The sequence below is a fragment of the Diabrotica virgifera genome, chromosome 1, assembly GCF_917563875.1.
Source record: "Diabrotica virgifera virgifera chromosome 1, PGI_DIABVI_V3a".
Lineage (NCBI taxonomy): Eukaryota > Metazoa > Arthropoda > Insecta > Coleoptera > Chrysomelidae > Diabrotica > Diabrotica virgifera.
Window position 1 is genome coordinate 197,594,021 of NC_065443.1, and position 14,806 is coordinate 197,608,826.

Genomic DNA, 14,806 nt, shown 5'->3' on the forward strand with positions numbered 1-14,806 from the left:
TGAAATATGGCTTCACTGTACACGTTAAACAGTAGCGGCAACAGAACACAACCCTGTCTTACTCCTCTCTTTATATCAATATTCTCGGACTCTTGCTCTTTTATGTTTATATTAGCCTTTTGATTCCAATACAGATTGATGATAATTCGTCTAACTGCCATACTATTTTTTGTATAATTTTTTGTATACTTTAGTACATACTAATTTAACTAAAAGGGAAACTCCAAAAAGTTATTTGTTTGTGGAAGCACCATACCTACTATTACCCAAATATTAGTAGTAGTACAGGTAATGATAACATTGATAACCTTAGGGAGCGGGTAAATGAAAAATGCAATAGAGATTATCAAAGTGGCGCGTCATACAATGGGTGGAATGCATAAAACGTAGTATCTGCTAATGCTTCAAGTATGTACTACATTTTTGAAGTATTTGCTACACTTACAAAGCATTTACTTTCCTCCGTAGCATATGCTACTATTTACCAGATACATAGAAGAATGTACTACGCTTTTGAAGTATTTGCTAATTTGCTTCAGTTTAAGTGAAGTTGGTGGATGGACGACTTCGGTGTAGGTGTTTTTTTGTTACAACATGGCAGCATTTATGAATGGAATGTGCATCGTAAAAAGATCTACAAACTAGGAAGATGATACTTAATTTTTGGGGTCATTTTTTTATCAAATAGTTTTTATCAAATCAAATCAAATTTTTTCAAAATATCAAATTTTTTTATCAAATGATTCTCAAGAAGATTAATAAATAAAAGTTATTAATTTTTATCCTCGCGTAACTCTTTTGTCGCTTCGAAATCTGACTCACTCATTTTTACTCAGGTACAGGGCTATTCACTATATTTTGAGCTGCCTGTAAACTGCTTTATTTACAAAATTAGAAAAAATGTAAAATACAAAATTTATTCCATTTTTGAATTATGATTTTTTTGACGTATGTATATATCGTACTAGTGACGTCATCCATCTGGGCGTGATGAAATAATCGACTATTTTTTTAAATGAGAATATGGGTCATAATATGCTAGCTCATTTGAAAGGCTATTCAATTCCCTATTTAGTAATATAAACATTAACATGATTGTTTATACAGGGCGTCAAATTTTTTTTAAATTAAATTAATTGACACAAAAAGAAGAATGTATGTAATTTATTTAATTCAAAATATCTTCTACTGCTGTTAGAAAACATAAATAAATGTTTTTTTACAAATAAACATTACTTTTCACTTAAATTCAATGTTCAAGCTGTCACCCATCTGCCTTTTGGCAGTTTGAACATTGAATTGAAGTAAAAAAGCAATGTTTATTTGTGCAATAAACTTTTATTTTTGTTTTCTAACAGCAGTAAAATATATTTTGAATTAAATAAATTACATGCATTTTTCTTTTTGTGTCAATTAATTTAATTAAAATATTTTTTTGGACACCCCGTATAAATAGTTATCTTTATTAGAAATAGTAGATAATAAAAGGTACAACTAATAGTAAACAAACTATTTATTTTATAACCGAACCGTATTATAATAATATACAAAGAAATTAAGATGTGTCTTCTACAACGTATACTTCAAGACTACATATCGAACGCAGAACTAACACTAACATACAGTTCTGGCATTCACATCCCTTCTAACATGTGCAATCTTAGGTAAGAGTTTATCGCCCTAATGCATTCGGAGAATTGGCCCACCCATGAAAAGAGACCCCACATGTGTATTCTAACACTTAACAAAAATAATAAAGTTGAATTCCAACATCCCCTCGCAACTAAAATTATTTTTGAATTAGTCAAACAGACCCCCTTTACTACTTAAGTACTCTAACTTAACCCTATACAGCGGCTTAGTCAACATATCGGCTATCATATCCTCGGTAGGACAATACCTAAAGTTAACAACCCCTTTTTCTATATAACTAATTCCGGCTCTAAACCCACAAATTCCTTTATAACCTGTTTTAACCAAATTGCTTCCTGACATCCTTCAGCCAATGCTATGTACTCTGCTTCAGTTGATGATAGAGACACGCAATTCTGTTTTCTACATCCCCAATTTATAGGCGAACCCCGTAATAAAAATATATACCCGCTATTTGATGTTCTGTTCCCTTTGCCTTCTGCCCAGTCAGCGTCTGCATAGCCGTATAATGCGATATCTGTTCCTTTTTGTCCTAAAATAAGCTTTTTATATTTCCTTTTATTTAAATATCTTAACGCCCTCTTTGCTTCGTTCTAATCTACTTCATTTGGATTTTTATTCTGTTGGCTTATTATGGTGACGCTTGCCAATATATCCGGTCTAGTATTTACCGCAATATATAATAAACCACCAATCAATTGTTGATATATGTCACTGTTTTTCACCGGCTTTTCTCTGCTAGGCTTATAGTATCCAACATCCAACGGTATATTGAACTCTTTTCCATCTTTCATCATAAACTTGTTCAGCAATTTGTCAATACAACTGGCCTGATTTAAACTACATATCCCTTTATCGCACATTTCAATCTTGCTACCTACATAAAATTACATTTTAGTTTCTCTTCAAATATATCAATTATTACCTGTGAATCCTTTGCTGCTATTAAAATGTCATCCACGTATATAAGTACGTAAACCCTTTCATGATTTATTACCTTGATATATAAATATATATCAATATTGCTTTTACAAAAAATTTTCCGTAATGACGTGATTTTCTCTTGCATAGCTTGCTTCCATTTTTCACTATCACTTCTTTCAAGCGCTTCTTTAAAGTTTCTTGGTTCTTCTTCTTGGAGTTCTGTCAACTTTGCTATGTAGCGCTCAGGTGGAATACCTTTATTTATTCTGCTAGATCTACGATCACCTGAATTCTCTATATCGAGATCTGTATCTAATTGATAGTTAGAATCACCGTCATCGTCATGGGATTCTTCCCAACTTAAGCTCTCATACGTGTTAGATGTGTCCGTAGAATTTTCTATTTCCTCCGTGTTTTCAAAATTTGCAACCTCTCTGTCTTCTACGTCGTTTGGCTCTATTTTTTCCCGTTCCATCATGGACCCAATAGATATTTCCTCACTTTTTGCCTCCTTTTTCTCGACGCATATATTTCTCTTGGAAAACACCACACTACGGCTAATTGTAATACGTTCTGTATCTACATTTAACAATCTATACGCTTTTGATTCATCAGAGTAACCTACAAATATCAGTGACTCACCTTTTGGATCAAATTTATCCTTCATTTTTTCTTTGGGAATGTGGCTATAAACCGTAGACCCAAATATTTGCAAATTCGACACATTCGGTGTTACTTTATGCCACAATTCATAGGGCGTTTTTTCTTTCGACTTAGTAGGTAATCGATTTTGCAAATAATTGGCTGTCACTATCGCTTCCCCCCAAAATTTCTTTGCTAAACCCGCATCGATTAACATACACCTAGCCATTTCAACTAGAGATCGATTCTTTCTTTCTGCAACCCCGTTTTGTTCTGGAGAGTACCCCGCTGTATATTGAATTTTTATACCTTTACCCTTTAAAAATTCCCTTAAATTATTATTTACGTACTCGCCACCCCTATCCGACCTAATTACTTTTGGAACCCTACCTAACTGATTACTCGCAAATTCTATAAACTCTTTTATACATTTTACCGCTTCATTTTTATGATTTAATAAATATATAGTTGTATATCTAGAAAAATCATCAATTAAAGTCAAAATATAACGTTTACCCCCTGGAGTAACAGTCTTCATGGGCCCGCAAATATCCGAATGTAATAAGTCAAGAATATTAAATGTATTGCTATGAGAAAATTTTGGAAAACTCTTACGTAAAATTTTACCTTTCATACAGCATTCACAAGTTTCCCTAATCCTACAGTCTGTCATATCAATCCCGACTGCCATTTTCTTTTCCATTAAGTGTTTGACTGCATCCATGTCCCTGTGTCCAAACCGTCTATGCCATATATGTTGACAGTTGCTGGAGTGCTCCAAAGCACTCAATCCATGGTCCACAGTTGAAAGTTTGTATAAGTCCGGTGAAGGCACCGCACTCGCGACGACTTTTCCGTGTAAAACGATTTTACACTCGTTTTTATCGAATTGCACATTATGTCCCGCACTTGTTAGCTTTTTCACCGAAAGCAGATTTGAGTCTAATCCCGGCACATACAACACTTTGTCGATTTTTAAATTTTCCACTCCCGATCCAGTCACGCACTCAATAAGTCCTGTCCCTATACCCTGAACCTCGCAGTATTGCCCTTTCTCCGCCAAACTTACAACGCCCTTTCTGCTACCGTCAAATTGGGTATAGAATCCTTTGTAATTAACCATGTGGCTCGAAGCTCCTGAGTCCACATACCACGAAGCAGAATCCCTTTTTCCGTCCCTTGAGCTATAATTGACCATAAAACATGCATCATCAGTACCTTCAGTGACTTTATTGGCCTTTTTCTTTTTAAACGCTTTGTACTTAAAGCAATCTCGTTTAAAATGGCCCTTTCGGTTACAAAAATAACACTGCCTTGCTTCTGCCCTTGCAGTACCATTATTTTTGTTACCCTCGTATACTGACTTCATCACCGACTCCTCCTGATTTCTTCCCAAAGCTCCCTGACGTCTCCTGTACTCATCTATTAATTTACTCGTAACAAATTCTAGAGTAAATTCACTCGATGGCCTACTTTCCAGCGCTGTAATCAAAAAACTGTATGAGTCTGGAAGACTTCCCAGCAAAATTCCTGCTGAGAACCTGTCCTTAATTTCTTCCCCTAAGGCGGCCAGTTTATTCAACGATTCTAGGAATAAACTAATGTGTGCTTCCATATCACCATTCTCCTCTAGCGATAGCCTACAGATTTGCTTTAACAAAAACACCATACTAGACAAACTTGATTTCTGATGATACTCCCTTAGCGCTATCCACGCATCGCGCGCGAATTCCCTGTTCCGGATATGCACTAATTGATTAACGTCAACAAGTAAGGCTATAGTTGACAAAGCCTTATCATTTTGTTTTTTCCAAGAACTGCTTCGATCTGCTTCTAATGGTAACTCACTCGAAACTATTTCCCATAGATCAGCATTGATGAGTAACATTTTCACTAAATAACTCCAAGATTGATAGTTCTTGCCGTTCAACTTTTCGACGTTATATTTCGCACTCTCCGCCATTATGTATTCGGTTAACACGAAAATTTCGCGACTGTACACTTTTAATTATTATCTTAATACAGGTGAGCTAACAACGTAACTGAGCCCAGAACCTATTAGAAATAGTAGATAATAAAAGGTACAAATAATAGTAAACAAACTATTTATTTTAACCGAAAAACCGTAATATTACAATATACAAAGAAATTAAGATACGTGTTTCTACAACGAGATATTCTTCTAGACTACTGTATCGAACGCAGAACTAACACTAACATACAGTTCTGGCATTCACATCCCTTCTAACATGTGCAATCTTAGGTAAGAGTTTATCGCCCTAATGCATTCGGAGAATTGGCCCACCCATGAAAAGAGACCCCACATGTGTATTCTAACACTTAACAAAAATAATAAAGTTGAATTCCAACAATCTTAATGTTTATATTACTGAATAGAGAATTTGATAACCTTTGAAATGAGCTAGCACACGACCCCTATTCTCATTTAAAAAAATAGTCAGTTACGTCATTACGCCCAGATGGATGACGTCACTAGTATGACATATATGTCAAAAAATCATAAAAATCAAATAACTTTTGTACTTTATATTTTTTTCTAATTCTGTAAATATAAAGCAGTTTACAGGGGGGTCTGCGACGATAATATAATTTTATCGTCTAGAGAACGCCAATGAATTAAGTAAAACGTGTTTTTATACCGTCTCGAACGATATAAAAGACGGAACGAAAACCCCAGTTGGGTATTATTCTTGGAGCATTGATCGAAGAATAATAAACAACAACGAGGTATAAGAGGTGAGTTATCCCGACCACTTTCCCCCGTAGTTTTGGTGCGTTGAACGAATCCGATGGTTTTTCATTTTACCTATCTTATACGAGCGGTGATCCTAGTTCCTTACATGTTTTTTCCCCTGGCGAGTTGAGTGAGATATCCTCTCCTTATACGCCCGTTTCATATTAATAAAGGTAATTCCTAATCCTCGCGATCGTCAATATTATTCATTCATGTACCAAATATCGTCACATCGACCCAAACCGAAAATTGGATGCGTAGATTTATAAATATATTTTATTAACGAAATTAACGAGTAATTAAGGCTAATTATCTTATCTTTTGTATGTTTTGATTCTAAATAAAAATGTCTTAAAAAGCGAACCTTTGTCTTCGACTGTATTTTGTTACCCGGAGCATCAAATAGAACGACAACGTTACAGGTCAAAATATAGTAAATAATCCTGTACAATTTTTAATGATTAGGTATGTAAAAATGTGAATTCACAAATCACAAGCACATGGAAAACTAGTTCCATCACGATTAGTGCAATGCAGACACGGCTGGCGCCACGCATACTAGTAGATACTTCAGGTCAGGTCAGAAGTAGGTACTTCTGTTTTGTAGTATGTTCTTCTCAACAAAAACACATACTTTTATGTAAAAGAAAATGCTACAAAGCAAATACTATTTGCTGAAGCAATAGCATCTAATACGTTTACATAGACGGACGTCTCGGACCATGCCTTTGTTGGTCTTCATTTACTATTCCTTCTAGTAAATTGGAACTTGTGTTTTCGATCCTTTTAAGCCTTACAGTTTACAGTATAGATTATATCTGTTACTGATCTGCCTTGTATACCTTTTAATTGATTTACTCTTTTTTTTTACTTCCATGGCGTTTCTAAGTTGTTTGATATCCTTGCAGATTGCGCATTGTCGAACCTCTTTGGTATTGTTCACATGAAATAATACACTGCCCATACTTCTCCATGCATATATAAACTTTTTGGGCATTTGTCTCACTTCCCTAATTACATTAAACACAATTGTTTGCTAACTTGTGGCTGACTCACCTAACGCATACTTCCCCAGTGATAACCTGTATAATTTCTCTATTTTCTTCGAAGCATACATATAGGCATCAACATTAACATCAGGACGGCATTGAAGTAGTACTTGCATACTGAATAAAGATTATCATGTTACAATACAAGTATCCTTAGTAACAAAAATAGAGGTCATAAATTAAATCACATATTCTGGGACCCAAAATAGATTAATTGAACCCAACTTAACTTAGTACAAATGTGCACATACAAAAGTTACAGCCCTTTGAAGTTATAAAATAAAAATCGATTCTTTTCAATATCATCGAAATCTATTAGAGATTTTTTATTTTTATTGAAAATGGACATGTGGCATTCTTATGGCAGGAACATCGTACAAAAAAACTATAGTGAAATTTGTGCACCCTATAAAATTTTTATGAGGGTTTTGTTCCCTTAAACCCTCCCAAACTTTTGTGTACGTTCCAATTAATTTTTTTTGTGGTGCCGTTAGTTAAACACAATGTTTTTAAAACGTTTTGACTCTTAGTACTTTTTCGATAAGCCAGTTTTTATCTAGATATTTTGAATATTTGTCAAAACCACCACATATTTGTAAATTAAGTACGATTATGGTAGTCCTGTCGCCAGGGGGGGTACGACGGCCTCCTTAATTCAGATGGACTTACCCAAGTTTTTTTTATATATTTTGACCCGCAGAATACGAAATTTTTGGGTAACAGTTGATCCGGATGTCGATAAGATTGTTATAGACAAAGAACTTGTTATAGTCAAATTTGTTATAGACAAAAGTAGCAATTTTGCTTACCGCATTTGAAAGTTTAAGTCAAATTATATCGGTTTTGATTATTTGCATTGCTAAAAATTTATTATTTTATTGTTAAACAAAGCTATAAACACCTAGTGCGTGAGTGATGTTTTCAATGATTTCTCATTTAAAATCGAACGAGTAGGTAGAGTAGCTACAAGTGCAAGCGAGGCAATTTCTACGTAGCATGCGTTAAAACGCATGTATTAGGCACGGGAAACACTATGTGTTTATAGCTTTTTTTAACAATAAAAAAATTAATTTTTAGCAATGCAAATAATCAAAACCGATATAATTTGACTTAAACTTTCAAATGCGGTAAGCAGAATTGCTAGTTTATTTTTTAATCAAAAGTTTTTCGGGTTCAAAAATTGCAATTTTTCGATTTTTTGAAAGTTCAACCGCGGTTATCTCGAAAACTATGCATTCTATGAAAAAACTTGTAGGAATATTTTTTGCTTAAAATGACCCAAAAAATACAAAAAGATGTTTTGTTTTGCGAGAAATCGCTGTTATGTAATTCCTCAAGTTCTTTGTCTATAACAATCTTATCGACATCCGGATCAACTGTTACCCAAAAAATTCGTATTCTACGGGTCAAAATATACAGAGAGAGTCTGTAAAGTGGAATAAATTCAATATCTCAAATACTAATTGTTTTTTTGGAAAATGCTCAGACCCGTCGATTAGTATTTCAAATTGTCCTTTTTGACATTCAATAATAATGTATACAGGGTGTCCCAATTTAGAGATATGACGTCATCGTCGATTTTCTTAAAAGGCAACACTGTCATTTTGATAGCTAATTTGATAGGGTTTGTAAAGTTATACATAACTGCAAAATATCAAATTTTTATTCTCTACCATTTACAAGATAATAGAAAATAACAAAGTTATATCTGTAATTTGGAATATATTCAATAATTAAAATACTAACTGTTTTTTTGAAAAATGCTCAGACCCGTCGATTAGTATATCAAATTGTCCTTTTTGACATATAATAATAATGTATACAGGGTGTCCCAATTTAGAGATATGACGTCATCGTTGATTTTCTTAAATGGCAACACTGTCATTTTGATAGCTATTTTGATAGGGTGTGTAAAGTTATACACAACTGCAAAATTTCAAATTTGTGTTCTCTACCATTTAGATGATAATAAAAAATAACAAAGTTATGAAAAAGAAGTAATCAACTAATAATTGAATTTAATTATTTCAATAAATTAAGCAAAAACTCATAATGTTGCCCTCAATTATTGTCAAATTGTCAATGGGCAACGTTATGAGCATTTGCTTAATTGAAATAAATAAATTCAATTATTATTTGATTACTTCTTGTTCTTCATAACTTTGTTATTTTTTATTATCTTGTAAATGGTAGGGAATAAAATTTTGAAATTTTTCAGATGTGTATAACTTTACACACGCTATCAAAATAGCTATCAAAATGATAGTGTTGCCATTTAAGAAAATCAACGATGACGTCATATCTCTAAATTGGGACACCCTGTATACATTATTATTATATGTCAAAAATGACAATTTGATATACTAATCGACGGGTCTGAGCATTTTTCAAAAAAACATTTAGTATTTTAATTATTGAATATATTCCAAATTACAGATATAACTTTGTTATTTTCTATTATCTTGTAAATGGTAGAGAATAAAAATTTGATATTTTGCAGTTTTGTATAACTTTACAAACCCTATCAAATTAGCTATCAAAATGACAGTGTTGCCATTTAAGAAAATCGACGATGACGTCATATCTCTAAATTGGGACACCCTGTATACATTTTTATTGAATGTCAAAAAGGACAATTTGAAATACTAATCGACGGGTCTGAGCATTTTCCAAAAAAATAATTAGTATTTGAGATATTGAATTTATTCCACTTTACAGACTCTGTATAAAAAAAACTTGGGTAAGTTCATCTGAATTAAGGAGGCCGTTGTACCCCCCTTGGCGACAGGACTATGGAGACCGTAATACATTAATCATAATTTACATTTTTAGGTATATTTTAAGATATATTAAAAAGAAGCCAGATCTCGATAAATGCTGGCTTATCGAAAAAATACTAAGACGCAAAAAAGTTTTAAAAACACTGTTCAACTAATGAGACCAGAATAATAGTTTAATTGGGAACGTACACAAACATTTGGGGGGTTTAAAGAACAAAACCCCCCATAACATTTTTATGTAAAGATATTGAAAATGAAGTAAAAAATCTCGATAAAAACTGGGTTATCGAAAAAGTACTAAGGCAAAAAAGTATTAAAAACATTTTGTTTAACTAACGGTATGACGATAATAATTTATTGGAACGTACACAAAAGTTTGGGGGGATTTAAGGGAACAAGAACCCAATAAATTTTTATGGGGTTCACAAATTTCACTAAAATTTTTTTGTCAGATGTTCTTGCCACATGTGAATTCTCAATAAAAAATCTCTATTAGTTTTCGATATATCGGAAAAATCGATTTTCATTTTGTAACTTCAAAGAGCTATAACTTTTTTTATGTGCACATTTGTATTAAGGTAAGTTAGGTTCAATCGATTTATTTTTCGTCCCAGAACATGTGATTTAATTTATGACCTGTATTTTTGTTACACCCTGTATATGATATATTAGTTCCAACTTGGCTCAAATTATTTAAAAAATATATGTTTGACCAATGGGTATTCTTAGTCATGATTTGGGGCGACAAAACACTTTCCTTAATCGAGGCCTTAGCAACCGAACTCAGAGTAGCCCAAACATGAAAAAAGGGCGGTGGATCAGAAAAATTACAGTGTGGAGCAGATAGGAGAAGCGGAGGTAAACTACCTATATGATGTACATACAGACGACCGACGCTCATAAGAATCGCAGGGAACTGGCTCCAAGAAGCTTAAGATCGATAGAAGTGTGAGAAATAAGCGGAAGCCTATATTTAACTTTGAACGCAAAAAGCTGGATGATATTAATTTGTTATTTGATCTCATAGCGTAACTGTTGATCTACGACGATATGTCCACATTTCAAAAGCTTCCAGTTTATTGAACTTTGTGACTGTATAGTTCAGTCCTTCAATCCATATCGTAACACGAACCATACATAACATTTATTTCATATCTGTCTCATTTTATTATTCACATGAATATCATGACTTTAACATTTTTATTCTTGTAAAATTCGTTATTATAATTGATAAAGTTTGTGATGTTAATAACATTTAAATATATTTTGGTTCTAGGTCTCAATAAAGAATTTCGGCATCACTCATCCAAACTACCAATGCATCACAGTGTTGAGAATACTTTATCAAAAACAGTTCCTTCCAGATGTGTGGAAAAAGATAGAAGTATTGCAATCTCACGACAAAGAAAGAAAAGGGACTCAAAGTTATGAACACGAAAGGACACAAATTGCTCAATTTATACTTAAGTTTTTTAAATTAGCTGGGACTTTTACAGAAGAAGAGATTATGGAAGTTTGTGGAATTATAATGGTAAGCAAATTAATCTGTTTTTGGCTCTTTATTTATTTTAAATAGTGGAATTCCTTCATTCTTTTATGTATGGAGCTTGATCAAAGCTTTATATGTATACGAGCCGCAATAAGCGCGAAGAGAACATCACCATCGACGACTTTAACTTTCAGCGCGTCAGAGAATTTAAGTGTCTCGGAACAACAATAACTGAAGCCATTAACGAATCTCATAAAATAAACAATGGGATACAAGCAGGGAATAGGTGTCTTTACGCCCTTCAAAACCTTATAAAATCGAAACATTTAACAAGACGAACAAAAATAAATCTATATAAAACAATCATAAGAACAGTTGTTACGTACAGTAGCGAGAAGTGCACGATAATATTGCAAACAACGAGCTACTACGTATATACTTACTTACTCAGTGGCGTTACAACCGTTCGGGTCGTGGGTTTTAGCCGACTCGACAACATGCATCCACTCTTCTCTGTCTTGAGAAGCCTCTATCCAATTCTCCACGTCCATCGCGCTTAGGTCTCCTGCTATATTATCTCGCCAGCGAAGTTGAGGACGTCCGAGTGGTCTTCTTTCAGTTGAGACCTCCTTCCATACCAGGCTTACTGTTCTTTGGTTATGTACTATGTATTTAGAAGAGATATATCCTAAGAACGATCTTTGGGCCAGCGGTTCATGGGGCAACAGGACAATATAGGATAAGAACTAACAAACCATTGGAAGTGGCCGCTGTGGCCGCTCTTCTCCGTACACGGTCTCCTAAGAGGACTTGTGCGTCGCTGTTTACTGTGTCTTCCCAGCGTTTTCTTGGCTTTCAAAACCGTCTCTTTCCCTGCATTCAAGCATTCAGTGCTCTTTTTGGTAGCCTAACCTCTCCCATTCGTATCACATGTCCGGCCCATTGCAATCTTTGTATTCTAATGAAGTCTAACAGGCGTGTTTCCTTATAAAGGTGATAAAGCTCGTTGTTGTATCGACTTCTGAAGATTCCGTTTTCCCTCACAGGTCCTAGTATCCTCCTCAGTACTTTCCTCTTTCCTTTCGAATGTGTCGAGTCCACGGATGTGGACAATAGTTATACTCTTTATTTGTTAGAGCTTCTTGAGCACCTATTATTCGGTTCTACCATATATTTCAATAGAATTCTTCTTTACGAAATTTCTAGTTCCTGTCTTATCTTAATGTCCATATTTTGTGTTCCTAAGGGATCACCAATGCAATTATTGTTCTGCCCATTTTATCCTTTGCTTTTCTAGATATCTCTTTATTTCTGCACTTTGATCAGTCGTCTTGCACTTTCATTTATTAGTATTAGCATACATTTTTGTAATTTGTTAATTTGTACCTATAGGATTGGAATATATCTATTTTTAGTTTTGCTATTACTATGTAATTATATTTTAATTGTTTTATTAGTACAGTGGAACCCCGATAAGTCGGCCCTCGATAACCCGGAAGTCCGGCTAACCCGGACAGATTTTATCAGACAAACATTTCAACAATAAAAATGTACTATCCGTTGCAAGATAATTCGGATGAAATTCCCGAGATTATTTTTTGCTTGATATCGGCCCAGTCTCTTAATCTGGGGAATTCCATCCGAATTATCTTGCACGGGATAGTATGTCTTGTAATATAATATTTGAGAGATAAAGTCCTTTTACCCTATGACGGCCGCTATGCAATTAAGATATGATCAGTGGGCCTCAAACAGTGGGGCGTTAATATTTAATTCCGATCGCTTGAAAAGTAAAAATATTTAATTTCCTGTATTTTATGTTCAGTAATAGTATTGGATTTTACTGTATCAAAGGCAAATAAAATGATTAAAATATGTATATACAGGGCGTGTTAAAAGAAGTGGGACGGAATATTTCGATTACTTGAAATTATTTGTCGACATCAAATGCTCATCAAGGTCTCTATAAGTCTCTATTTTACGTAGAGTGAAAATTATACGAATGGTTTTACATGCAGTAAAATTGGAAAATACTTGCCAAGTTGCTGGTATGTCCAAATTTGAATAAAATACATCCAAGACTTAAGTTTCTGCAGACACTGTATTAAATATAACCTTGAAACAAATTGGCACTAAATCACTTCCGAGTTTTCAACAAAACAAAAGGTTTAAACACGTGTAGTCCAGTAATTAATACCAAAGCTATTGAGAATATGCAGTCCAGTAATTAGACCGAAGGTACTTTATCGTTTAACTAAAACACACCGCAAAGTCCGAATTAAATTCCCGAAACACTTCTTTTTAGCAAACGATTTGTCCTATTCAGTGTCTGATATTTCACTATCAGAGTCGTCACTATCTGAATTGTCTATCCGAATAATTAGAGGCCGGACCTCATCTATAACTCGCTCGGTTTGAAAAGAATGAACGAATTTGTCTTCCGTATGTCTAATACAATTTTGCCATTGTACTGCTTTTATTTGTTCTAGCGATTCTTTCCATAAACTAAGAACGCTAGCTTCATCTGTTGTTTTGGATGCATGGATGCATGTTTATCATAAAATTTTTTTGCTATACCCCAAACTAACTCAATTGAATTATAGTGGCAATGGTAGGGCGGAAGTCGAAGAACTTCATGGCCATATTTAAGAGCCATTTGGTCAGTAACAAATTTCTTTTGAATTTTGTGCTCTCCACACCTTTGAAGTAAATCAATTTTTAAAAATATGTCACTGTGATAAATTTTCTTTTCTGTCAACCACAACTGCATTTCTTCTTTTGTCCAGCTGTTTGAAGGAAATTTCTCTTCTACTCTTGAGTGTTAGGATGCATTATCCAACACTATCATGGATGGTCGCTCCAATTATTTCAACAAATTTTCTTCAAACCATTCTTCAAAAATATGTCCATCCATATTTCCATGGTAATCACCTGTATTCTTTGTGGACGAAAAAATTAAACTAGCGTCCGGAATAAAACCCTCACCATTTCCAGCATGAAGTATAATGTAGCGTTTACCATTACCGGAACGATTAGAAGAATAACATTTCGTGGTGCCATCTTGCCAGGATGATTTTGACATATTTCCTTTAGCGAAAATCCAAGTTTCATCTAAAAATACAACTTGCCTCGGACTATCAGACGTTTTCTTGTTCATATATTTTCTTAAAAAATGTCACCGTTTTGAAACCACATTAGAGAGTTCACACAATACTTGTCTATTACTTGTCTTTTTATATATAATCGAAACCCTAAATGTTTCAGCACTCTCCACAAACTTGTTAAACTAATATCACACAGTTCCTTGTCTTTAATTTTTTGTAACACAGCACTAAATGTTCTTTGGCTTTATACATATTGTATATAATATTTTTAATTTCAAGTTTAGTTGCCTGGTGCAAATCTAAAGTTTTTGGATGTCGACGATTTCTCTTGCTTACTTTATTTACAGTCGGAAAAATGAAAGAATACCCATGAACGAACATATAAAACATGCTGTATTTTCCTGTCACCG

The 14,806-nt window shown here is 33.9% G+C and overlaps 1 protein-coding gene across 2 annotated transcripts in view; it reads left to right on the forward strand.

Moving 5' to 3' along the window:
* Positions 1–14,806, forward strand: part of LOC114327594 (SET domain-containing protein SmydA-8) — a 132,734-nt gene that overhangs the window by 76,533 nt on the left and 41,395 nt on the right. For both annotated transcript variants that reach the window (XM_050646266.1, XM_028276262.1), the window contains exon 3: positions 11,080–11,334. In XM_050646266.1, the coding sequence (XP_050502223.1) occupies positions 11,080–11,334 (255 nt within the window). The remainder of the gene's footprint in view (positions 1–11,079; positions 11,335–14,806) is intronic.